The sequence below is a fragment of the Lepisma saccharinum genome, chromosome 14 (genome assembly GCF_977018435.1).
Source record: "Lepisma saccharinum chromosome 14, izLepSacc3.1, whole genome shotgun sequence".
Taxonomy (NCBI): domain Eukaryota; kingdom Metazoa; phylum Arthropoda; class Insecta; order Zygentoma; family Lepismatidae; genus Lepisma; species Lepisma saccharinum.
The window spans coordinates 62,627,125-62,652,896 of NC_139242.1; the positions used below are offsets into that span (position 1 = coordinate 62,627,125).

Below are 25,772 nucleotides of genomic sequence, written 5' to 3' on the forward strand. Positions count from 1 at the left end.
ATAACTATTTTTCTCGATAAGTGTGTATGTATAAAACAGAGGGCAATATTTACTAGCCATATTTATTTTGTATTTTCATTTTAATGGTAATTTTATTAATAATTTATATAAATGTGTGTTTACATAGCTTATTTATAAAGCATAACACTGAAGTTGGTAGGAAAAGTAACTAAACTTTGTAAGCATTTACCTTGAAAAGGTAATGTAATTTTATACTAAAGAAATATTAATGAGGATATTAATGGAATTTCACCACTAAAGATAGAATAATTTTTAATAATTATACCTTTAATTGAGGAATAACTCCTATCACGTAGAAAAAAAAGAGTCAGTTATTAATAGCAACTATAAAAATAATAGTACAATTGCGTGCAATTATTATGTATTATTCTTGACTGGATTCACAACAATAAAGCGCTTAAGTTGTGAAAATTGCAAGTGACGTAAACAAGTGCTGTGGAAATGTTAAGGCTTTTTTTTAGTTTCGATATATTTTCTGTTGATAATCGTCGTTTCAAAAATCTTAGTTTTACAGCACATTATTCTCTATCATGTTCAGACATAATTTCTGGGGTTAAGATGAAATTAAACTTGCACAACACGTTCAGCATCAAATTCCCAATGTATTTAAATGGGAGAACAATTGCCCATCAAAAGCGTGGGGGGACAACAGAGGTGCTGCCATCTAGAATACTTTTCCTTTGGTTTGACCAGGCCCATTGAAAGTCCCACTAAAAGGCGCAACGATTGATAAATGCTGCTGTTCTATTCCAAACAGATTCCTCTTATTTGAAAATGATAGAAGTATGATAATTTTTTCATTATGCAATTATGGAACAAAGTAATTTTCTGTATAACATGATGGCCCGGGAGGGGGGGGGGGGCTGACCCTCATGGGACTGGTCTAGCATTTCTTGTTTTCCACCTGATTTTGGTGCTTATGCCCCAGAACTCTCGCTGCTTACTAATTGATAAAATGCGTCACAACCAAACATAAGCGAAAGTCTCTGACTTCATGTAGTGACTAATTGACTATTCTGCAAGTGCCTCTCGGCAAGTGCTACGCTTTGCATGAATGTATACGAGCTGTGAGGAGGTAAGGGAGTGGAAAAACACACCAAATTTAACAGAACACACGACTCTTCAACTTCTGTTGAATGGAAGTAATCATTAAAGAGTGGTCAGTGGGTCGGAGAAATTCGTTAAGACCAACACAAAAACTGGGAAGGTACTGAACATGTGCTTCTTTTGCCAGCAAAATTAACTCTTCCACCTGGAGGACATGAGGAAGTTATCATATGTGCAATCATAGAGAACTGCTTGCGTTTTGATTACCAGCTTTGGACGCAGCTCTCGTTACATGCATTTGGAAGTACGCAATTAAGCCTATTTGCTCGGTGACGTCTTACGTCCGTACCTGCATATGCTTCGTGTGTTACTCAACTGATTAGGCTGACTATGCTGCTTTCTCGTAAATGATGTTTAACGTGCAGGAATGCCTTTCTGTTTGGAAGGAATTAAACTTGACTTTCTTTCCGGTTTCCCGTGCTTTGCACTACGTGTTGACGCGCAACAAACTCGTACAACCTTGAAGGTTGACTTTCTCGACAAACGCTGAGAAAACAAGTTGTGGTGAATGTTCTCCCGTCTCTGCTGATTTGATATGATTTTTGTTATTTAGCGTCGCCTATTTGTCACTTTTGGCTAATTGTGACGATGAAGATTAGTGATATGAAATTGATGGATACTCACAAAGAACACTCATGCCCAGGCTCGGATTCGAACCCAGGACTGAAAATGCATAACGAACTATTAACTCATTCCATGTTAATAAGAGTAAAATCGTGAAACTATAGTCCATATAAAGGTGGACGGAACATGGTGCTGATCACCTATATAGACGGGAGAGTAGCTGGAGCGAGTAGGGTCAAGCGAGCTACTCTCCTCGTGTAAACAACTCGGGAGAGTACTGGAGCCAGTACTCGCTCCAGTAGTCAGGACAGTCGAGTGGCTGTCCACGGACGACAATGACTCGACCGAGTTGCTTCATCTCCCATCGATATTTTCACTTGCGCGTAAACTCGACAGACCACTCGATCAATGTAAACGCTTTCTGAGGAGAGTATTTAGTCTGTGCGGTGGTAGAGTGTTGTAATTTGGCATATTATTATTAATTTTAATTGTATTTTTTTAAAAAATTCAACCATGAATAGGTGGTGATCCAAGTCCGACAACAAAGTTTGTAGAGGCGTAGGAGAAGTAGAATTTACGTTCTACGTACAACCAAGAACAATTGAAAATAGAAAAATCAAGGAAATTAGTTTTCTTTCTAGACTTGTTCTCGTGCATTGTTGTATTCATTTCTCGTAAAAAAAAGTGTGTGTTTTAGAGCTTTTTTCTTAAATCGTCAACGTCGTCGATGTGTTCATTTTGTCAAAAGAGCACCAAACAGCTGCAGCCACTATCCATCCCACTTTCATAGGCGTGCGCACGGGGGGAATTGCAAACAAGGTATTTTTCCATGGGGCATATTACCCTGATAATAGTGTTGCCCCCTCAAAAACCACCACTTGAATTTGAAATTATATAGACGACAATTAGGACAAGATAGAGCTTCTCCCTCCTCTGACAAGCCTTGTCCCGATACCATCACTAAGAATGAGTGGCGTTTCATGTCTCAGATAAATATTTAGAATAACGAAGCTAGATTCTACTTGGGGCAACGTTGTCGGGGGGTTAAAGACGGACGTAGGGTGATGCTGATCCTATTATCTCTACTATGGCCAACACTGAATATGTCGGGCCCTATTTCCACACCCCTTGTGCACCTACATGGTACGGTAGGTGCACTGCACAAAGGACAAGTTTACCTTTCATAAAACTAAGTTTACCAAGACGATGGTTGAGCAACACGTAGGTAGGCTGACTGCTTTGGATCACCAATCATTAATACGTTGTATCACTCTCGTTATCTGTGGCTGGGTTATTTTCAAACCATGGGTGCAATAATTATGGGTAAAGGCAACCAAAGATTCGTGCAAGGGCAGGCCTCTTAACGGTACTTCCAAAGAGAAACCAGGGGTGTGCTTCTCTTACGAATAAAAACACTTCAATAGGCAGTTACGAGGATGACGGGTACAATTATTTTTTTGTCTTGCGACTTCTTTATGACACGCACAGGGTATACAGATGTTGGCTGTCTTGACTTCCGCTACTATTAGCCCTTGGCCACGACTTGGTCTGTCCAGCCACTGTATAATGTCTATAATCTTGGATGTTTCCTCACAAATATGTATAAGATGGCTTATGGAGGAGGTGTTACTTGTCTGGATCACGTAATGACCTAGCTGAAAGTCAATTAAATAATGCCTTGGAAGCTCAGCTTCTACTGTTTTGATACCTGGTTCACTCTTCCAATTTAAGAGGCATATCTCGTATGAGTCCTTTAGTTTCTCGTAACTGAGGCACAGTATGAAGCTTAGTTTTGATTTGAGATCTTAAAACTAAGAACTGCCTCAGGAAGTACTGTACATGAAAGGAATTCTCAAGTCAGTATTTCAAATATTGCGCAAATACTCGAAAGTGACATCGTATTGTTCAAGAACTACGAACCTTCTGGTTTACATTCCTAATACATAACCTATCGTAGAAAGAGCACAAAATTGATGTCGGCACATAAAAGTAAATCCTCTATAAGTCCAAAATCTAGAAAATAATATTTAAAATAAACCACCGAGAGTAAAACTAGACTAAACTGTATGAAGACAAATGTAAATCAAAAGTGTCAAATATTGATTAATTTCCGAAAGCCATTTTGTTATTGAACAAGTAAATGTTCATAAATAGTTGCTTGAACATTGTTCGCTGTTAAGTCTAGTCTGCCATGTAGTATAAACCATAGTTGTTTAGTCTTAAGAACATATTAGTATCCTTAAATTATTAATGTAATTTGATGTTTCCCAAATTGTAATCAGAGAATTTGTAATAATCGGGACTAGGACTGCAGGTGCTAAACTTGAATACACCCACTTCCAGGACGATTATGTAATGATATTGTACACATACAACCTGTTTCTTCATACAACTTGCATTCAAGAAAGAAAAAAATTGAATTCAATCATTTGCTCGTGGTGGTAGCGGCCAATGCGTGTATAGCATCAAACTGGACTTCCAGTTATGAAAAAAAGGACCACATGACTACAAAGCATCTTGCTTCCTCGTTGGAAAGTGACTTCACACTTTCTTTGTCGGTTGTGCTCACTCTTGCATGCAAATATTTCACAGCTCATTGTCTATCCCATGCGCATCTACGAGTTTTCTTGTAGGTAGCTGCGTTTCTGCACTGAACCTTTCATTTTTCATGCCTTCTTTACCACTTCACAAACTTGGAACTTTTCCAGACATGTAGCGGATTGTATACCACAAGAAGTTACAGGAAGCATTTCGCAGAATGTTTAGCAGCAGATGAATAGCAATTTGTTCAATACGTACAGTGCAGAAGGTGTTTTGGAAACTGGCCACATCGCCTCCACTATGGTAGGGAACGAGAATGTGTGGGACCCCATCTTCACAGCTACTACGTGCCTTCATGCACAAAGGAATAAAAATTATCCCATATTAGGATACAATTTTATCCACATTTGCCCACCTCTGCAAATATTTTTTTTCAGTACATCAGTAAGTAGAATCGATGTGACAAGGTGAAGTGTTTCTTGCTGTCATTAAACTCAGAAGATGGAGTAGCGTTGGCAATCTAAGGCTTGGAAATGACCCCATCGTAGGTTGAAAGCTTCAAATAATCGTACTTTATTGGGTTTTGGATTTATTGGGTTTTTTTTTTCAGAAAAAAATGTTTTATCGTGATTGTGAAAAATACTGCTTCCTAATTATCCAGTTTCGGAAGGAATGTCGAGTAACGTTAACCGGGGTTCATGTCAGCTAAGTTCAAATCCTTTACAAGCAGAACAAAAAAGTTTTAAAACTTACCCTCTCGACTGCATACAACCGATAGTTGATGCCTATTTGAATTCCGCTTGCCAATTTCTCTACCTGGTTTCGTGACTGAAATAAAGAAAATAAAATCAATTCGTTAACACATCGATCCATACAACATACAATCTAGATATAAATAAAACAGAAAAATGTTCAGTTTTTTTAAGTATCACGTGGGAACGTTGATTAAGCTAGAAAATCCAATACCGGTTGGTATAATTTTGTTCTTATTCGGTTTGTTATTAAAAGGCGGCGGAGTTTACTTTGAGGAGTAAGGAAGCAGATGAGATTAGTAAACTGAGGCAAGGGGCAATGGAAGCAATGAGGCGTTAAGATTGATATACGATGGAGATTAGAATGACGGTTGATTGATTGATTTGGTTTATTTTACTTCGCCATCATCGCGCGATGTTCTAACCACTCCGCCACGGTGGCCGGCGATTAGAATGATGGGAATGAGGCGTCGCTAGCCTGGCCTTCTTGGTAGAGCGCCACGTGAGGCGAAGCCAGAGATCCTAAGTTCGAAACCTGGCTAAGGTGTGGATATTGTTACGTACCCAATGGGAACAACTCATTTAAATAGTTTGACAAAGAGGAATAGAGATGGCAGCACCAGGCGTGCAAGATTAAGAATTAACATAATATATGTGAATAACTTTATAAATAAGAACAAAGCTAATTGGAAAGATGAAGAACAATAGAATCTACTATAAGAAGATAAAGAATAAATAAAAAGAAATAAATTAATGTATATACTCGATAAATCAAACTAGTGATCATATGTAAATTGATCAGAAAACTAAAGTAAAAGCAATGATCCAAATTTGTGTATTTGAACAGATCTTGAATCAGTCTAATTTGATTTACCTTTCCAATAGCGGAAATTTTATTTACTCAGTGGCGGCGCGTTCCAGTCGACGTCCCACAGCACTTCTGGTTGCGCGTTTCAGCCGTGGTACCTACTTGGATGAGACTGTCAGTCGTTTGGCACCAAGTACTCACTAGGTTGGACATATTTAGTGTTGGCGCGTTCGAATCGCAGCCTCAAGGGAGGAAATTAGTATAGTTCCCAAAGCCTAAAGGAAAAAGCTGGAAGAAGGATAAAGGAATTTCCAAATCATAGAAAAGCGGCAATAGAAGGAAATTAAGAAGGAAGTCCAGATCCAACTCATCCATTAAGAAGGAAATCCAGATCCAGAGATACCATTAAGAAGGAGGTCGAGATCCAGATATTCCATTAAGAAGGAAGTCCAGATTCAAACTCTCCATTAAGAAGGAAGTCCATATAGAAGAATATTCAAATCGAGAAAGGAAATAATAAAAAGCATATTTAGATGAAAATTGGCTGTAAATGAGAATTACAGAAGAATGTAGCTTATGTAAATATTCTGATTCCATGTATCCTGTGTTTGAATAATATAAACGTCTCCATTGGAAGGCATCCTGTCTGGTTTCGTTGTCTACAAAGAACCCTACCCTGTAGATATTCTAACCGAGGTTTAAAATTAAGATTTATGTACCTTGCACCAAATGGAGGTAGCAATATATTATTGTTTTTATTCCATTTCATCAGTACACCATTCATCCTCGTCACGATTAACCCAAGATGTACTGTCGTAAAATTATCGAAAAATGCAGGAGAAATACAGGAAATAAAGGGGCAATGGAGATTAGTAGTGGAAATAATAGGATAGTGGAGATTAGTATATGGAAATAAGGGGTTAGTGAACACTAGTATGTTGAAATAAAGATTAGTGTATAGAAATATGAGTGTATTGTTTATAAATATGTGGAAATAAAACTTCCGTGACCTAATAAAGTTGAGGAATCTATGACCTAGACCTAAAAAAACAACTTTTAATACATTACAACAGTAGGTCGTTCCAAATAACTTTAGAAGGTCCTTGTTATTGTTGAAGTATTTCTGCGCGATTTTACAGCCTCAATTATCCTTTTCTCCATAAGAATACACGTTCCTAGTAATTTTTTGTCAATTCGTCCACGAACAAGGTAAGGCACGAATCAACCAGACTTATTTAACAGCGTATTCATGTATGGCAAGTCTGTGGCGTGTTTTCCCTCGAGTCAAACTGCACAGCAGTAGGAATAAAGGATTTTGACCTGAAGGAGGGAAACCCAATGAGAGAAAATCGACTTCCTCGTGAAAACGAACGATGCAAATTGCTCCCAGCCACCAACTAAGCGAACGATTCTTGCTGTTGAGGGCCAGAGAATTAGGGTCACACAGAGTCATATTGCAAAGAGCCGATGGGCTCTCACGCAACTGCTGGAGAATGCCTGGAATGTGTCAGACTGGTAGGAGTTCCCAGGAGGTGAGGTCTTCCTGAAATGGTGGTGATATGAAGTGCACGAAGCTTATGACACACGTTCAGCCCTTTGGATATGACTAGACCTACATTTATGCAAGTGGTTTACCGCTCAGACTGCATGAATTCTGGATCCGGCAGATTGTATTTCACGAACTCAGAATATTTCCTGGATGCATTTCATTTATATACACGGTAATTCAAAATGAATGTTGCAACTTTACACAGTTATTGATTGATTGACTTTATTTTACTTAGCTTTTTGTGCCACTTTTGGCTAATTTGCGAAGATGGGGATGAGTGATGATATTATGAAATTGATGAATGGACACTCGCAAACATCCATGCCCAGGCCGGGATTCGAACCCAGGACCCCTGTTTACACAGTTATTATGACGTAACTATTTATGATAGAAAATCAAACAAGGCCTCAATATAATGAAAACATCTGGAAGCTTTCTTCTCACTAAGTGGGCTTATGCTGCTTTGCCGCTGTTCCACCAGGATCTCCAGTGTTTCAAAATGGCTAGTGACCAGTAGAAGGTGTATTGTGCGTTGGAACTATCAAGAACTGATTCACTCACAATGGTGCAAAGACATTTCCATACGCGTTTTGGTAATAAATGCACATGTTTCACCCTTCCGAAAAATTTGAAAAATTTACAACTGTGTTAGTGTCTTCAAAACCATGGAAAATGACTTGCTGTCTCGTGCATAGCATGTACTTGATTATCGTTTGGACGTTTGAATCTTTGTAATGTGAGTCATGTGAGTAAAACTTCCACATTTTTTCTTCATGTTGATGTTTGTCTGATTTTCTATCGTAAATAGTAACGTCATAATAAGTTAATAACTGTGTAAAGTTGCACCATTCATTTTAAATTACCCTGTATTTATTTTATTTTTGGTATTTAGTATGAGTCCTGATATGATTAAATTAATTAAGGGACACTCTCAAAGAACACCAACGTCCAGGGCGGAATTCAAACCGGCAATTTATTTTATTTTCATAATGTGAAGATGGAAATTAGTTTGCGATGACTGTGTATGCCTTCGCCAAAGATGACCACAAGCTGAGTACTTTTAAATATTTTCAGCTTCAAATATTATTAACTAGAGCCGACCCTTGTGTCGGGGTGGTTAGCATAGCGCGCTACGACGCCAGGGGCCCCGGGTTCGAATCCCGACCTGTGTGATCGTTGTGAGTGTGTCTGCATCAATTTCATCCTATAATCACTCATCCTCATCTTCACGATTCGCCAAAAGCGAGGAAAAATTAACCAAATCAAGTTTTTAATGGGAGTTAATCCATTAAAGGCTTTTTTCCTTCCCCGCCTAACATATTCGTTATTTATATCTGAGCTGTTCGGGAAAATGACTTACGTCAAAAAAATTTAATTTTAGAGCACTTATATTTATTATTTTAATAGCAAACATTACAGACATGATATAAATATTGGACTGTCACTGTTTAGAATCTTACATAAGTCCAACATAAAATTATACTGATAATATTTTATTTAATTCAGTGTAACTTAATTAAATGAATGCAACAGAAAATTGCAGTTTGTGACTTATGTGCCTTTTCCCGAACGCCCTATATATTATTATTGTTGTAGGAAAACTAGTTACCTGTGACGTTGACTGAACTGTACACGTGATTAGCGACGTCATTTCCAGGAGCTTAGAGAGCATTCGTCCGCAGGTGGTAGGGTCCTGTCGGATGCTGATGCTTTCGGTGATTCCCCCAGTAAGGTCAGCCAAACCGTCCAAGGTCGTGCCATACTTGAGGGCTTCATAGGAACCGTGCAACCTGCAAAGATATACACAATAACATAGACCTTCACTTATATACGAGGCGAGATCAAAAACCGTATTTAAAGTAAACAATTGGTAAATATCAACTTCTGAGGGCATACATTTCTGCCATGGCCGGAAACTTATTACAAATGCTGTTGGAGATTGTAGGGAGGCAAAAGTGAATTCAATTTACTCACTACGAAGTATTCAGTTCGTTAAAAAAAATGGTTTTTTTCTACCTCTTGATTTTGTATAAAGCGGGATCTGAACCACTAAGTGCCTGTGTGTGTGTTTCTTGTTTTCTGTCACTGTTTGCTAACTACGAACACGAGAATGAATTATGATTAGATGTATGTGGTGAAGGAACACACAAAATAACAAACATTTCCAGACCAGGACTCGAACCCATATCCTTCAGTTCCGAAATAGTGAGCGCTTGGTCAGCGAGGTGGGTGTTAGCAAAATATCAACCAACATCCTTTCAAAATCGAGACAATACAGTCAGTTACATTGTTGCTAGGGTAACCATACTCGTTTTGACCGGGAGAGTACCGTTTCAGAGGCGTCTCGGTCGTCCCGTTGATATATATAATAATAAAAAAAACCTATTTGTCCCGTTTTATAAAAGTGTAGGTTCTAGACTTAGCTTGACTGCCAAGTCTAAATTTGAGAGAGAAAAAGTTTCTAAAAAGTGCTACCTAAAAGAAATGTTGATGGAATTTTGAAACTAGCGTCATGTCAACATTGTGGCAAAACAGATTGACTACGTTTCAAGCACTTAATAACAACCAAAATGTCCCATTGTCGTCGAGAACATTCGAGAAGACAGCAGTTTACAGTTACTGTCAAGTTAGCTCGCCTCTCGGGTTGTATTTTCTGTGCGCGTTCCATTATGTGTAGAGCAGTAAATAAACATGGCCAAGAAGCGTAGTACATGTAGTTTCAATACGGACCTTCAACAAGAATTTAAATTCCTGCGTTTTGACACAATGTCAAAAGACCAATCTCCCGTTGTGTGTCAGATATGTGGGATAAGTTTTTCGGAGAATTTTGTGAACGGTTTGTGAAGAATAAAACTGTTCTCAAGAAGATTGGTTCTTGTAGAATTCAACTTCAGCGTAAGACTATCGAAGGTTGATCAGAAGGGGTGAGAAACACTATGTAAGTATACCGAGATTATAAAATTAATACCTTTTGACAACGGGAGATTATAGTTTATTTATCGTTTATGATGTGTGATTTATGCAATCCATACTTCAGTAAATAATAATACGTTAATAATGACAATACTTTTATAATTAGGAATAAACATTTTTTTCAGGAGCGGGTAAACTGACCTCCTTAATGTCCTGTTTTGGGTCAAAATATTATGGTCACCCTAATTGTTGCTAGCTCCAATCTGTCATTGTTGTCAGCAACACAAATGGTTGAAGGAAACACTGAGCTCTCCTTTGTGTAGACCATACGGCTATCAAACTTTCCCCTGCACGATAAGAGATGCATTTTTAAAAAGCGTATTCATTTCTTTCGAACTTTCTCCCCCTTTCAACTGATACAGATGTCCTCAGCATACAGCATGAGCTCATCGCAGTCATCGTTCAACTCACGGTAGGATTCTCACAGCGATTGGTTTTGTATGTCGTGCTTGGGTCATGGGTGAACATTTCTTCGCCCATCCCTGGGCGGGTGAAAGCGACCTTACCTGATCCAAAGTGCTTCATCATTGATGTCATCATGTGCATGAGAAATTTCTTTTATACCCCGTACAATGACGAAGAAGGAGAGGCGTGTGCGGTCCGACATTGTCTCGTTCTGCTAGAAAGTAACTTACATGTATTCAGTTTCGTCGAATGATTTCGCAATACACGGGACAACGGGTTCACTCTGATGAATCTATCAAATTCACAGAAACGTACAAAAACCACGTTTCTGCAAAGATAGGCTAATCGGGACTGGACCTACGGTTTAAAGCGCAATCTGAACCACTGTGCAATGTGCCTCCATCCGTAATCGAATCAGGGTTCCCTTGATTGAAAGGCGACAGTTCGGTGTGCGTTTCGGGGAGAAGTTCAGGGAGGACTTGTAACATTTGATTTTGAATATTAGCCTCTCTTTTTTTACAAAAAAATGTTTGGGTATAAGTATGTTTCTTTTAGAAATTTGAGATAATTAACAATTATTAGGTGCCCTATACTAGCATACGCAAGATGTTTCTCGGAAGGGGCTAGAATTGTAAAGATGGATATAGCTGCGTTCTAGGAAGGGAAGGATGGGCAATACTAAAAAAAATTTAAACTTCATTTCAAAAGTTGTTCAAAGACAGAAATGGTAATCGGGGCACTGTGCGAATTAAGCTTTTTGCTTGGGGGGGGGAGTCCCACTCAGTGGCGTATTGTGATTTCATTTCGAATAGTAGGTATTTTCGGATATGCAAATTTGTATATGTTACCAGTTGGTAAACGAAACTATTGCCTTGCTGTTCTGAGTGCCTTAGAACATTGGTTTTAACTTAGGTCATTAAATCTTATAATTAAATTTACATGTAATTTAGATTGATTGAGTTGGTGTTTTAAGTCCACTTTATGCACAGTAAGGCCAATCGGGACTGGGGCTACAGTTTAAAGTGGAATCCGAACCACTATGTGCCCCACCGGGTACATGTATTTAGGAACAGTATATTTACATTCTAAGAAAACCCTAACTCATACACAAAAGAGCTATGGAACTAGTAACACCGAAAATTTGACCAAGTTTCTATTACCAAGTTCAAACTTAACGTCCATATAACCTACCTATGAGTTTCTTGTAAACATTTTATTCAGTGGCGTGCCCAGGATTTTCGAAATGGAGGGGTTATGTACACTTTCTCTGGTAGTCAGCCTTCATTTTGCCATCTTTTCCTACCATTGACGTTCTTTTTTTTAGGAATACTGGGCCAAAGGGGTGGGTTATAACCCCAACCAACCCCCCCCCCCTTGGGCACGCCACTGATTTTAATACATGTAAAACATCAGTACTGTGGCATGAAAACTTAAGAAGAAAACAGCCTACTGTTGTTTCAACTCGATAAGGTTGGTCAGTTGCAGAAAATGGTATCCATCTTTAATCTACAAGGTTGCATACTTTTCGACAAGGAAATCCTTGATGACTGTGGTCCATTAACGGACATGAATGATTTAAAGTGTGTCCGTTTCATAGTTAAGAAATTGTATACTATTTGTTTTAATCTCATTTTCCTTGAGGGGGGATGAAAACATCCCTGGCAGGGATAAAAATAATTGTACGAGTTTGCAGAGGATAAATTTATTGTGGAGGGGAAATCCCCGGCATACCCCTGTTAATTCGCACATTGATCGGCGGCCATTTTAAGGGAATTTGCATTTATCGCTTTGGCATTTCCTGACTTCTACACTGCTTTAATTTTAAAATTTTGTTTTCCTCAAAATGTCAGTAGGGTCTGTAGCCACATCAGCTCCCCCTGCTTAAGCCGGTGGGTGCCTAAATGCATAATGTTATTTGTTATCCAAACCCAGCAGGGTGGGTAGTCACATAGCCAGGAGGTTGCTCGCCCCCGAAATGCTACAAATTTTTCGTTGGAAATAGTGTACAGTGGTAATTACTTGTACACTCCTGTTCACATAAAGTGGCACATACTTCAACTGCCCAACCTTATGAAGCGTGCCCCTTTATGGGAACAGGAGTGTACTTCCTTAGCAGGATTAAACATCTTGTATAATAAGTTGTAATATACTGAGAAATTCATCTTCAGAGCTTCTACCCTCCAATTTTTCGCCTTTAGATGGCGGCAGCTGATAAGGGATGACCCCCCCCCCCAAAAAAAAAATCTGGCTACGGGCCTGAGAGTGAGGGTCCCAGTTGACCCCTGACTCCTTGGTTACAACAATCAATAGCAGCTAAATTTCTAAGGGTCCTATTTTCGCGACGAGGTATAACAAGAGGATGCTTTGGGGGGAAGGGGGGATGATTCGCCACTTTTCAACGGAAAGCTTTAATTGCGTATTACAAAAAAGAACAGTGAGCTGGAGCAAATATATTGCGGCAAGATTTGACCCAATTGTGCTTCGAAGTCGCAGAGAAACTTCTTTTCTGGAGGTAGCTAATCGCACACACCAGTGGACAGACACGGTCAGGTAGCAGTAGCAGGGGAAACAAGAAAAAGAGGTGTTGGCATCTAGATTCGACTTAAGGCAGGGCGGATCAATGTACAGATACGTTTCCATGTTTAGAAATTTTCGTGTGACGTTGGTCGGATATATAACAATTAAGGCTTTCCACGGTAATTCAATTAACAGTCCGTACGGGAAATTGCATACAACTATCATTGCTCAGAAAACCAAAGTCCTCCATGTGGCTTCAACTTGTTCGTTGAGTATCCTGGATGGATCAACCTGTATAAATTCACCTTGGATATCGGGCATGACTGTCCTTTCTCAGTTGCGGACAACGGACTGGTATGTTGATGTGATAGAGCAAGAAAAGCCAGCCGTCCGTATAAAAACTGATGTTTTTGCAATCTTGTTTTTTTGGGATGCGTTATTACAAAAGCACGGATTGACCAGTTGAATATCCCGTTGTAGAAATGTGACAATTCATGCACGCAATTCATTCTTGATCAATTTGAATCTCCCTTAATTAAAATACCTTGAAGTCTTTATTTTGTTTCGGTCCGAGCATATTCGCTAACTCATGCCCCTCTTTATGTAAAGAAATGTCATCCAAACTGTCATTTTCTGATTACTTCAAAACATCATTGTTCAGAGATCATTTAGGGACAAACGCCCCTTCTTTTAAACCCTCATCACACAAGTAGATTTTGGTAAAGAAATGAACCTTTGCCCAAAATGCATAATTTACCAGTTAGGTGTTTACGGGTGTTTACACTAAATGTTACTGTTGTTTTAAGTTATTTATTCCGTCTTTGAATATCACTCTGTTTATATTATTTATAATTTAATAATAGCTATATTATAATGCTATTTCCTTATATCTTGTTTTGTGTCCTTTTCAGCTCGGACATACGTAAGTATAAAGTTAGCAGATTGCATTCTTTGAAGCTCTGTGTTCAAACAATTCATTATTCCCATCTAACGCAGTTTTTACTTAAGTTATTGTATTTATCTTATGAACTTATGAGCAATAATAACAACATACTGCAGTTATGACTAGGATTTTATGACTTAGCATATTTTTTTTGGTAAGGGTGATATGTTCCCTAAATATATAGAAATTCATATTGTGAAGAAACTAATTGAATTAATGTGCTTTTTAAGGGCATATTTTAGTATATTTGGCTACTTCTACGTGAGAGAGCATATTTTGATGGATTTTCGGTCATATTCAGCATATTTTTGCTTTTTCAAGAAATATACAGTCATTTTGCAAAGTGGATTCGTTCTTACTCTCTTACGAGTTTTTTTCTTTTTTTACTGCAGCAAAATCTTCAACATTTTTAATTGAAAATTTACAGAAATTATTCATTGTGCATTTCAACTTATCAGGGCCCATAAAGTGAACTAAAAATAGTATGTATACGAAAACATTTCAGCATAAGTTAGATATTGATGTTTGAAACAGCCTAGTTATAAGGGCATATTTTTCAAATTATATTGCATATTTTGTAAAATTTTAGGTCATGAGCATATTTTATTTTGCATATTTTGGTGATTTTTAGGTCAAAAATCCTATCCATAGTTATGACAAACCTTTTATTTTCTAACTTGAAATGGACGATGCCAACTTCCGGGTGGGGGTCGATGCCCATGCATACCATTAAGTACCGGATTAAATGCGAAATATGAAATAGAAATTGCGCCTATCCTGTCGCTGTTGATTAGCACTCTAAAAAGTTGCCTTTGTCAAGGTAAGATCTCGTCAGGAAACGCTCAGAGGAAGCAGATCCATAATGATACTTTGCAAACGCGACATTATTCTCTCCCCTTTTCTGGGGCGGAGGGAAAAGTGCGTGAGAATTTCTTGGCACCAGCTGACTGTTCCATTGACCCCATTCCACCCGGAGCCCTCCAGCGGTGCCGAAATCCACGGCGCTTCATCAAGCAGACATCGACGTGGCCACGGGATAGCTTTCCACGCCACTTTCTACCTGAGATTTCTTCCTGGATCTAACAAGATCTAACCTTGAAATCCGATAGCGTTTTTTTTAACGTCCGATTGCTATGTTAAATACTGAATGGGAGCATTTCACCGGAAGCTCTGGATTTGCCGACTTCTACGGTATAGCACCTTTATTATTTCCGGTTTACTGAAACATCCTCGAATGAACCTAAGAATTAAAGCACTCTGTGGTTTGTACAGAGTGACTTACTTTAACGCTTTAAAAATGCAACTAAGGGATTGTTCCATACGAATGAAAATACTAAAAACTATACTCAAAAGCATAGAAAATACGACTAAATTATCGGAATAACAGCAATGCAAGTGCTTCCTTGCAACAATGCTGAAAAATAAATTGTCGTATATCAAGCTAATCTGAGAAAAACAAAACGAGTATGTCGTCAACAATATACAATGGAACAAAACCTAGTGAAATATGTACTTTTATGCTTTACAAAACTGAATTTTTTTCAATTTCTGGTCGAAATTACAAACACTAAATATGAAAAAATATGACAAAACCCGCAAGCACTATGGTGTTAATTTCGATTGACTAACACACACACAAACACATACAGTCACTCACAAAACTGGGCTTACACCTACATCTTCCGTGAAAACTCACAAAGATGCCTGCGTTTTATTTGATATAATTATATTCAAAATATGAATGTCTTTTTTAGTTTCTCCCTCGAGAGGCATAACTTGTATTTGTTCGTTTTAAAGACTACGGCAGTTACAATGGTAAATAGGAACTAACTGCAAAATCCTACATCATAAGATTGGATGTTTAGCTGCCTTTGCTTCCGGAAAGTGACGAAACGGCTCAAAACCAATTTCTCTCAATGTTCCTTCCAGACGTGAACTCTTGTGACAGGCAGGTTAAAACTCTATTCTAATCACGGGAAGGCACGTGTGCTTGTTTTGACGTTATATAATACCAAATTTCTTTCATTTCACACAAAAATTATACTTGCTACTGTTACCAACTTTGTGTCGTGTATTACGTACTTCACTTTGTTATTACATATAAAAAAACTGCTATAAGGCTAATTTCTTCCCTAAATTCAATTTGCGCAACCCTATTCTTCCATAATATTTATGATCTTAGGTAAAATATACTGTTGCTTAATTGTTCCTTTGTTTTTCATAAACAAAGTTGGTGTACGCTTAATTTTCTGAGCGTATGTATGTATATATGTATATGGGTGTGTGTGTGTGCACACACACACACGCACGTACAATTAAATTAGTACTCCAACAATTTATATATTGTATTTTATGCCTTGTTTGTATATAGTTGGCAACAAATTATGAGGTTGCCTGCTTATAAATAGGTGTTTGTATCTGACTGTGCTTATCATATATACGTAGTTTTCTCTCTCGTAAAATGCAATGCAATTTCCTATTGGCATTTCTGCCCGTGTAAAAATGGGGTACGTTTTCATGTGGTTACCCTGTATATCGCGTGATTAAATTTCCAGAACTTCACACGATATATCTTCTTAAAGAATGGATCAAATAATAACCTGTGATAGACGGTGCTGCTTTCGCAGCGCAGATGGGCTATTATCGTATGCAGATTGGCTCCTTAAGGCATCCTGATGAATCTTAATGCTGAGAGTTTTCTCCCAGCAAACTTCCTGCGCTGGCATCCGAATAACAGGGCCCGTACATTGGCCTCAGGGCGTGTTCGAAAGGGTCGTGAACCCAAGACCTTTGGACGTGAAGGTGTCCGCACCTTTTCTCTACATTGCAGCACGTTCTTTGTCGAGAGTTAGTCAGATGAATGGAGAATACAAAAGGAGACTGTACTGACTCGGTGGCAGAGTGGTTAGCCTAACTCGCAACGCCGCCAGTGTGTCCAGTTTTAAGTTCACTTTACGCACAGTAAAGCTAATCGGGACTGAACCTACAGTTTAAAGTGGGATCCGAACCACTATGTGCCTCCGCCGGGTATAGAACCCGGGACCCTTTGATTACAAGGCGACGACGTTACAACTACGCCATCAGACCAAGGCCTAGGTTTGAATCGTGTTTGTCCTTTTAATAGATTTGTATGGTTTATTTTACTTCGCTTTTCTGTCACTTTCGGTTAATCGCGAAGACCAGGATGAGTGATAATGTGATGAAATGGGGGAACAGCCATCAAAAGCCGGCCTTCGTAACGGAGTTGTCAGCACAGCGCGCTACGACGCCAGAGATCCCGGGTTCGAATCCCGTCCTAGGCTTGGGTCTTCTTTGAGTGTGTCCGTTCATCGATTTCATCGTCGCGATTAGTCAAAATTGGCAGGAAAGCGACGCTAATTAACAAAAGCAAATCGATTTTTTAAAAGACCGTCGCCAATTATTGTCGCCAACGTCGTCGTCTCATTAATTACATCTAAGAGCAGAAGCAGCAGCTAAGGAAACAAAATGAACTCAATGAAACAATGTGGAATTATTGAAACTGAAAAGAGTAAATGAAGTAGCTTCAGAAGTTCATGTCTGCTGTGGCGACGCATTAGATTTATATTAAGTGGCTGGCAAAGGGAGAGGTGGAAACGAGCACAATGGTAGAAGCAAGCCTGTGGTCGCGTGCATAGTGCGTGGAGGTGGAAGGCAAACTGCGAGGGAAAACAGCAAGAACATAAAATTACCTGCCAAGAGACACCTACATTGCAAGCGCAGCGTCCAACTCGTAGAACGTGCTCAGAAATCCAGATGAAGTCTGTCGGTCAGTTTATTGACCTCCATGGAAACCTCACATATGGAAAATTATATCGAAGGGGAAATTAATGAGCCTTACGGGCATCTTTTTTTCCAGCTCAAACGTTGAAAACTCTGAACAATAAAATGATATTGAAATATTTGTCCTTTCCATTTCAGATCTTCTGTGAAGAATTGTAACAAAAATAACGTACTAATAAATTTCTATAAATTTCATCTATTAGCATCATCTTAAACCCCATTACCCTCTTTAGCGCCTTTCTGAAAGCCCATTTTCCCCTTTAGCGCCTTTCTGAAAGCCCATTTCCCCCTTTAGCGCCCTTCTAAATCCCATTTCCCCCTTTAGCGCCCTTCTAAAGCCCATTTTCCTATTTAGCGCCATTATGAAAGCCCATTTTCCTATTTAGCGCCATTATGAAAGCCCATTTTCCTATTTAGCGCCATTATGAAAGCCCATTTTCCTATTTAGCGCCATTATGAAAGCCCATTTTCCTATTCAGCGCCATTATGAAAGCCCATTTTCCTATTCAGCGCCATTATGAAAGCCCATTTTCCTATTCAGCGCCATTATGAAAGCCCATTTTCCTATTCAGCGCCATTATGAAAGCCCATTTTCCTATTCAGCGCCATTATGAAAGCCCATTTTCCTATTCAGCGCCATTATGAAAGCCCATTTTCCTATTCAGCGCCATTATGAAAGCCCATTTTCCTATTCAGCGTCACTTTTAAAAGCTAACTGCCCACTTTAGCGCCACTTTTAAAAGCTAACTGCCCACTTTAGCGCCACTTTTAAAAGCTAACTGCCCACTTTAGCGCCACTTTTAAAAGCTAACTGCCCACTTTAGCGCCACTTTTAAAAGCTAACTGCCCACTTTAGCGCCACTTTTAAAAGCTAACTGCCCACTTTAGCGCCACTTTTAAAAGCTAACTGCCCACTTTAGCGCCACTTTTAAAAGCTAACTGCCCACTTTAGCGCCACTTTTAAAAGCTAACTGCCCACTTTAGCGCCACTTTTAAAAGCTAACTGCCCACTTTAGCGCCACTTTTAAAAGCTAACTGCCCACTTTAGCGCCACTTTTAAAAGCTAACTGCCCACTTTAGCGCCACTTTTAAAAGCTAACTGCCCACTTTAGCGCCACTTTTAAAAGCTAACTGCCCACTTTAGCGCCACTTTTAAAAGCTAACTGCCCACTTTAGCGCCACTTTTAAAAGCTAACTGCCCACTTTAGCGCCACTTTTAAAAGCTAACTGCCCACTTTAGCGCCACTTTTAAAAGCTAACTGCCCACTTTAGCGCCACTTTTAAAAGCTAACTGCCCACTTTAGCGCCACTTTTAAAAGCTAACTGCCCACTTTAGCGCCACTTTTAAAAGCTAACTGCCCACTTTAGCGCCACTTTTAAAAGCTAACTGCCCACTTTAGCGCCACTTCTAAAAGCTAACTGCCCACTTTAGCGCCACTTCTAAAAGCTAACTGCCCACTTTAGCGCCACTTCTAAAAGCCCATCTCTCTATTTAGTGCCGTAAAGTTAGTTTGCTTTCTTTCCAAATTCCTTCTTCCAATGCGTATTGTGTCTTCTAGTACACATCTTCTGCGCATGTCAGGGAATTCTGTTCCAAGTTCTACCTTTAGAGATGACAGAACGCATGAACACGAAATGCTTACAAACAGTCATCAAAATGCGGGCAGGCACCTAATGTGGGCACACTCCCTTCCATCAATCACCTCGTAGAAGCAGGAATCGACCAGCTGCTACATGTGGATCGTTTTCGAAGCGTCGACTTTCAAAACGAAAGCAGCGCCCATGACGCTGCCTGCATCATGCAATCAGGTTAATGATTGTTGCGTTTATGTGGTCATTTTTTTTTCACAGCCAACCTCGAGCTTCGCTAATTATCGTGTTCTTCAACATTAAGCGGGTCATCAGCGCGTGTTACACTTCTTGCGCCGTCTGATTCGTGCTCAGAGCTTTGAATTAATGTCCCAGCTTCTACCTTCCTCAAGAGGACCGAGTTGATGTGCTTATCTGTACAAACGAAGTAGAAATTCTACAGTGCGTCCATTTCCTTGCGAGGCCGAGAGATCGGGAGAAGTGTGGCGGGCGGCGCTAGCGGAGATGCCGACATTTTCGACCAGTAACGTCCCGTTTAAGTTTACCCTCGAAAGCGTTTTGCTTCGCTCGGACGTTTCGAATGTGCAACACTGTATCAATATTACGTTGCAGACTAAACCGTTAAAAGTCAATGGTTTTCGTGAGCAATGTTTGCAATCTGAAAGCTCCGAGCTTGAGTTGTTATTTCCTTTGCGACTACAGGTGCCCTGGACAGAGCTGCGAATGGAGTGAGGAACAGACCTTGAACCAAGAGCGTATTAATTTGGTACTGTGTGAAAGAGTGTGGTTTTTGGTTACTTGCCGAGTTACTTCCTTGTGCAATTGCAGTGTGTGTGTTGTGTTGTGTTAAGTGAGGCGAATGAAATGCCAGCCGAAAAGTTCACGTTAGAACAAAGCATTTTTATGTGCGACACTTACTTGAAAACAGACTCGTGTCGAGACGTGTGTAAACAATTTGCACAGAAATTCCCTGATAATACCTGCATGCTAAAGATATGTCCATAAAAATAAGCGGGACGTTACTGGTCGAAAATGTCGGCATCTCCGCTAGCGCCGCCCGCCACACTTCTTCCGATCTCTCGGCCTCGCAAGGAAATGGATGCACGGTAGAATGGCTGAAGTCGTTTGCCGCCTGAGGATCGACGAATGCGAAGTTGTAACTTACTATCGGTCGTAACCACGTCACCTACTTACGCAGCTACAAGTTGAAAATCGAGTCTCTCATTGGACGATATCGGCCACTAGCAGAAACAGTAAGGCAAGACTTGCGATCAATTTGCCTCAACAAAAGACGGTCGATTTCAGACTTTCCGCAGCTGTAGCGCTTCTAGGGTGCTTGAAAAGGGCATTTAGAACGATACTAAAAATAAGAAAAGCGACATTTAGAACGACGCCAAGAAGGAAGCTAAAAGCGAGAAGGGACTCTCAGAAGGGAACTGAAAAGGAAAATGGTCTTTCAGAAAGCTACTAGAATGAGAAACTGAGAAATAAACTTTCAGAAAATCATCAATAAAATTGCTTTAGAATGGTTTAAAATAAAGGAATTGGCCTATCTTTCGGAATGAAGAGATGGTAAATATTTGGTCTTGTTCTTGATCTTATTAAATCAATTATATGCTCAGCTAGGCTCATTGGGACTGGACCAACAGTATAAAATGGAATTCGATTTACTCTGCAATGTGCCTCCACCAGGACCCTTTGATCAAAAGGCAAGGCTGGTCTGATTCGGGGCGACCTATAATATAGTTCGATATTGATAATTTTGTCCTGCTCTCGACATTTTCTTCTTAGTATTTGGTCTCTCCGATGGCGCAGTGGTATCGTTATCGCCTTGTAATCAAGGCGTCAAGGGTTCGATACCCGGTGGAGGCTCATAGTGGTTCGGATCCCACTTTAAACTGTAGGTCCAGTCCCAATTAGTCTTACTGTGCATAAAGTGGACTTAAAACACCAACTCGATCTTCTTAGTATTTATGGTGCTCCAGGAAGATTACCGAGTAAGGTGAATCTGTTAGCATTTCTGCAATATTTCGTTTTTTACTAGTACAATCATTTTTGTTTGTTCATTTTCTTCTTTCACTTTTTGATATTTGATTATAAGTGTATGGGTAAAAGTGCTGTAGGCCTAATTTGGAATTTTCTGTATATAGAACTGTAAATACGGTTTGTATGAAGTTCATGGGCAGGTCAACCCCAGGCAGTGTCGGCGATTAGGGGGGAAAGGGGGCGTTTTGCCCCTGCACTATAGCATCTTAATGCTAAGCCTTGTCTACCAATAGAAAGTAAACTGTCCTTACCTCCCGCCCAGAATAGGAGAGATGCTCCAATCTCGTAACTTGGTTATGTAATATGTTGACTACCAATATTCATATCACATGTAATATGTATTTTAATCATGTAATTCAATTATCGACTATTGTATATGTTGTACTTTAATACCAAGAGTTGTAGCAATATGTGTATACACGTATATATAAAGATGTTAGAAGATACACGAAAAAACTGGAAACCTTTCCTGTCTTGGAAACTAGAACAAGAAAGGTATTCTAACAGCAAATGTATATCCCGAGTCCGTGTCGTTTGCGCCGAGGCTTCTTATCGGTTCATTTGCGCCGCGACATATGTCAAGACCTTCCTTGGTGGGTTTTCCCACAATCGGGAGTGTCATTACCGCCGCGCGTACGTGTGTTTATGGCAACATGGTGCATAGCGCATGAAATCAAACAAACAAACGTGTGTTTATGACGTTGCACAGCTGTGTTTACACTGAAATGTTAAACCTATCCAGAGAGTCAAATATGACTTTTCTTTGCTTATTTCAAAAGACGTTACACAGGATTACTTGTATCAATTTTATTCCACAACACAAAATACATAAATCAGTCTATTAACTATTAATCATTTATACACTACATAAACGTTCCTGTTTACGACAGACAGAAGTGTACCCTGAACAGAATAAGAAGATCGATTTTAGGTGTTCAACAAGATGCACCAGATGCAGATCATCTCACTTTACCAGAATCTTTGAAGTATTTTAATGACGGTTCTCCATTTCTGTACCTTGACGACACGGAAAATGGAAAGCGGTTGTTAGTTTTTGCTAGTGTCAGATCCAAAGATGTTTTGGCAACTTCAGAAACCGTATTTTTAGATGGCACTTTTAGCGTCTGCTCCAACAGTTTTATCAGCTGTATACCCTCCATATCGACATCGGTAGTACGAATACTGCTACTAACGTAGCACCAGTAGTTTATGCTTTACTTCCGGACAAAACCGAAAGAACTTATCATTAAGTTAATTAAGAACTACTGCCCTGAGATTAATCCGAAAGTGATCACGCTAGACTTTGAAAGTGCAGTACTTAAGGTGTTAAGAAACGTGTTCCCACTGTCACACATTTCTGGATGCAATTTCCACTTTAAACAAGCAATTTGGAGAAACGTTCAACGACAAGGACTCGTTGACATGTACAAGAACGACGAAACTGTTAGAATGCACATCAAAATGTGTATTACGTATGTAATGTTTGCAAAAAATAACACTGTATTTATAATATTTTTGACGATTTTATGTAGTGTATAATAATTAAGTGTAACAGACTGGCATATTTATGTTGCTTCCAAAGTGTACATATACGTAGTACTTTTATAATGTTTGCAAAAATAACACTATAATATTTTTGACGATTTTATGTAGTGTATAATAATTAAGTGTAATAGACTGGCACATTTATGTTGCTTCCAAAGCGTACTTGTAGAATGCTTGCAATATTTTAACAATACTGTATTTACAATGTTTTTTTAACGATTTTATGTAGTGTATAAATGATTAATAGTTAATAGGCTGATTTATGTATTTTGTGTTGTGGAATAAAATTGATACAAGTAATCCTGTGTAACGTCTTTTGAAATAAGCAAAGAAAAGTCATATTTGACTCTCTGGATAGGTTTAACATTTCAGTGTAAACACAGCTGTGCAACGTCGTAAACACACGTTTGTTTGTTTGATTTCATGCACTATGCACCATGTTCCCATAAACACACGTACGCGCGGCGGTAATGACACTCCCGATTGTGGGAAAACCCACCAAGGAAGGTCTTGACATATGTCGCGGCGCAAATGAACCGATAAGAAGCCTCGGCGCAAACGACACGAAATGTAACAATGAAACCATTATTCGACAAACAGACGCCCTGGTTTAAAGTTTTTAGATACCAGGAGGAAATGCAATGTTATGATATTGTAATATAGAATGTTGCAATAGATATATTTAAAAAAAAAATACCTCCCGCCTCTCGTTTTGGCACCCAATCGTCGCTACTGACCCTTGCTCATTGTCCACACCTCTTAAATCAACAACTGTCTATGTTACACATTATTTGTTTAATAAATCATGGGTATGCTACATTTTTCTTCTATTTACCTCCATATCTGCAATTCCATCTTCAGTGGATCCTCTTTGATGTTATTCTAACGACCTCCTTCCACCTTTAACAACGTGATGATGCCGCGTTGGGAGGCTAATTATACTGTACGATGCGCGTGTGTTGCTTTTTATGACATCTTCATGCCTGGCCGTTAGCCAAACGCATGTTTCACACGAGTACCGAGCAACAAACAGGACAGGGACCTCGCAAGGCTGTATTGAGGCTTGGGTCGCCCTTGACCTACGAACAAACACCTCTGGAAGGGTAGAAGATAACAGGAAGTCATGAATGCGCCATTCTATTTTGTACTCTTTGCATCTATCTTCTATTTAGTTATTTAAAGTCGTTTTCTACATCTCTAGATTAATCGCGACTATAATGAAAGATGACGGGACAAACCCGAGTCACACACGCCTTACACAATTTGAATCTAAGACTCCTGGCGTTGTAGCATATTAGTTTATTTAACTTAATGACTGACAATAGACAAATACGTATTTAGATTCAGATTTGCCAACTCTAACAAAAAGCCGCTATATCCGATCAACAAAATTCACTTTAAAAAGCCTAGCGATTTTTCTGCGTATTTTGGGTGGTGACTCTCAGTATACTATCCGCTTCCCATCACCTATTCCATTCCATACAGTATTAGTACATTTCTGCTTCAACATTTCACATTTACTTAGTTATTTTGAGAAATCGAGTTTTATTATTTTCTCAAAACCGTGTCTAATCAAGGCTCTGAACCATTGTATTATTTTTTTTGGGGTCTAAATTTTAAGATGTCACTGTTGGTACCAATTTTACCAGCTGCTCAAGTACTTGAAACTTACTCAAAGCTTAGAGTTTATCTGACAGACAAGATAAGTAATATCTGTTTCCCCAATGTCCACCCAAATTGGCCGCAAATGGAAGGGAAAAAGAAATTTCAGTTTTTTTGTTGTCAAAAATACAGGGGTTCGTGCTACCTAAGAAACTGCATTTTAATGTGCTCTATTGAAACATTGCCTGTTTCGCTCCGACACTAGAGACCAAACGGATTAAGAAGAAAATCCTCGTGCACCTAAATTATGAGGCACACGTAAGACCAGTTGGAAGGAAATCCCGGGTTCGTTTCCCTATATTGATCTCAGGTAGGAAATTTTCAATGCTAATGACTCTGGAGTTCATCCAACCTCATATCAAGGGGTAACTTGAGGAGTAATCGCATCACCTCCAGCAGTGGCGTAAGAAGAGGTGGGCGACAGCCCGGGGCCTTGCGTCCCATGAGGTTTATACGAAAATAAATTAAATAGAAATGAGGAAAAAAAAGATTGAAAAGGTTAATTTTTGTGGGCAAAAAAATTAAAACATTCCGTTTTATCTGGCTTTAAATTCTAGTTAAACGTTATAATATGTCAAATCAGGGGCATAACATACAGGCGGATAGGCACTAAGCCTAAGAGGCCGGAAAAAAGTAAAAAGTTGTCATATTTCTCAAGTGAAACATTTACGCAAAAAATCAAGATAACTTGTTTGGACATTTTTACCTATTTACTCTTTCCTCGAATAAAAAACACTTTGTCTTGCCTTTTCTTCTTGACCTTGCACTCCCGATTTTAATGTTAACAATAAAGCACCTCCAACTGCCACAAAGAAAGTATGAAGCGTTAATGCTTGCCTTGTTTTCAACTTAAGAAGGCCATGGACTATGTGCCTCCACGGCACGGTACGATACACATGGAACAGCCTTGCCATTTGCCTGAATCACAATGTTTAGAGAATAAGCCAA

General features: G+C 39.2%; 1 protein-coding gene across 2 annotated transcripts in view; it reads right to left on the minus strand.

Annotated features, from left to right (window-relative positions):
* Window positions 1–25,772, minus strand: part of CalpC (calpain C) — a 152,918-nt gene that overhangs the window by 28,847 nt on the left and 98,299 nt on the right. For both annotated transcript variants that reach the window (XM_083134997.1, XM_083134996.1), the window contains exons 5-6: window positions 8,952–9,132; window positions 4,987–5,061 (exon numbers count right to left, since the gene is read on the minus strand). In XM_083134997.1, the coding sequence (XP_082991123.1) occupies window positions 4,987–5,061; window positions 8,952–9,132 (256 nt within the window). The remainder of the gene's footprint in view (window positions 1–4,986; window positions 5,062–8,951; window positions 9,133–25,772) is intronic.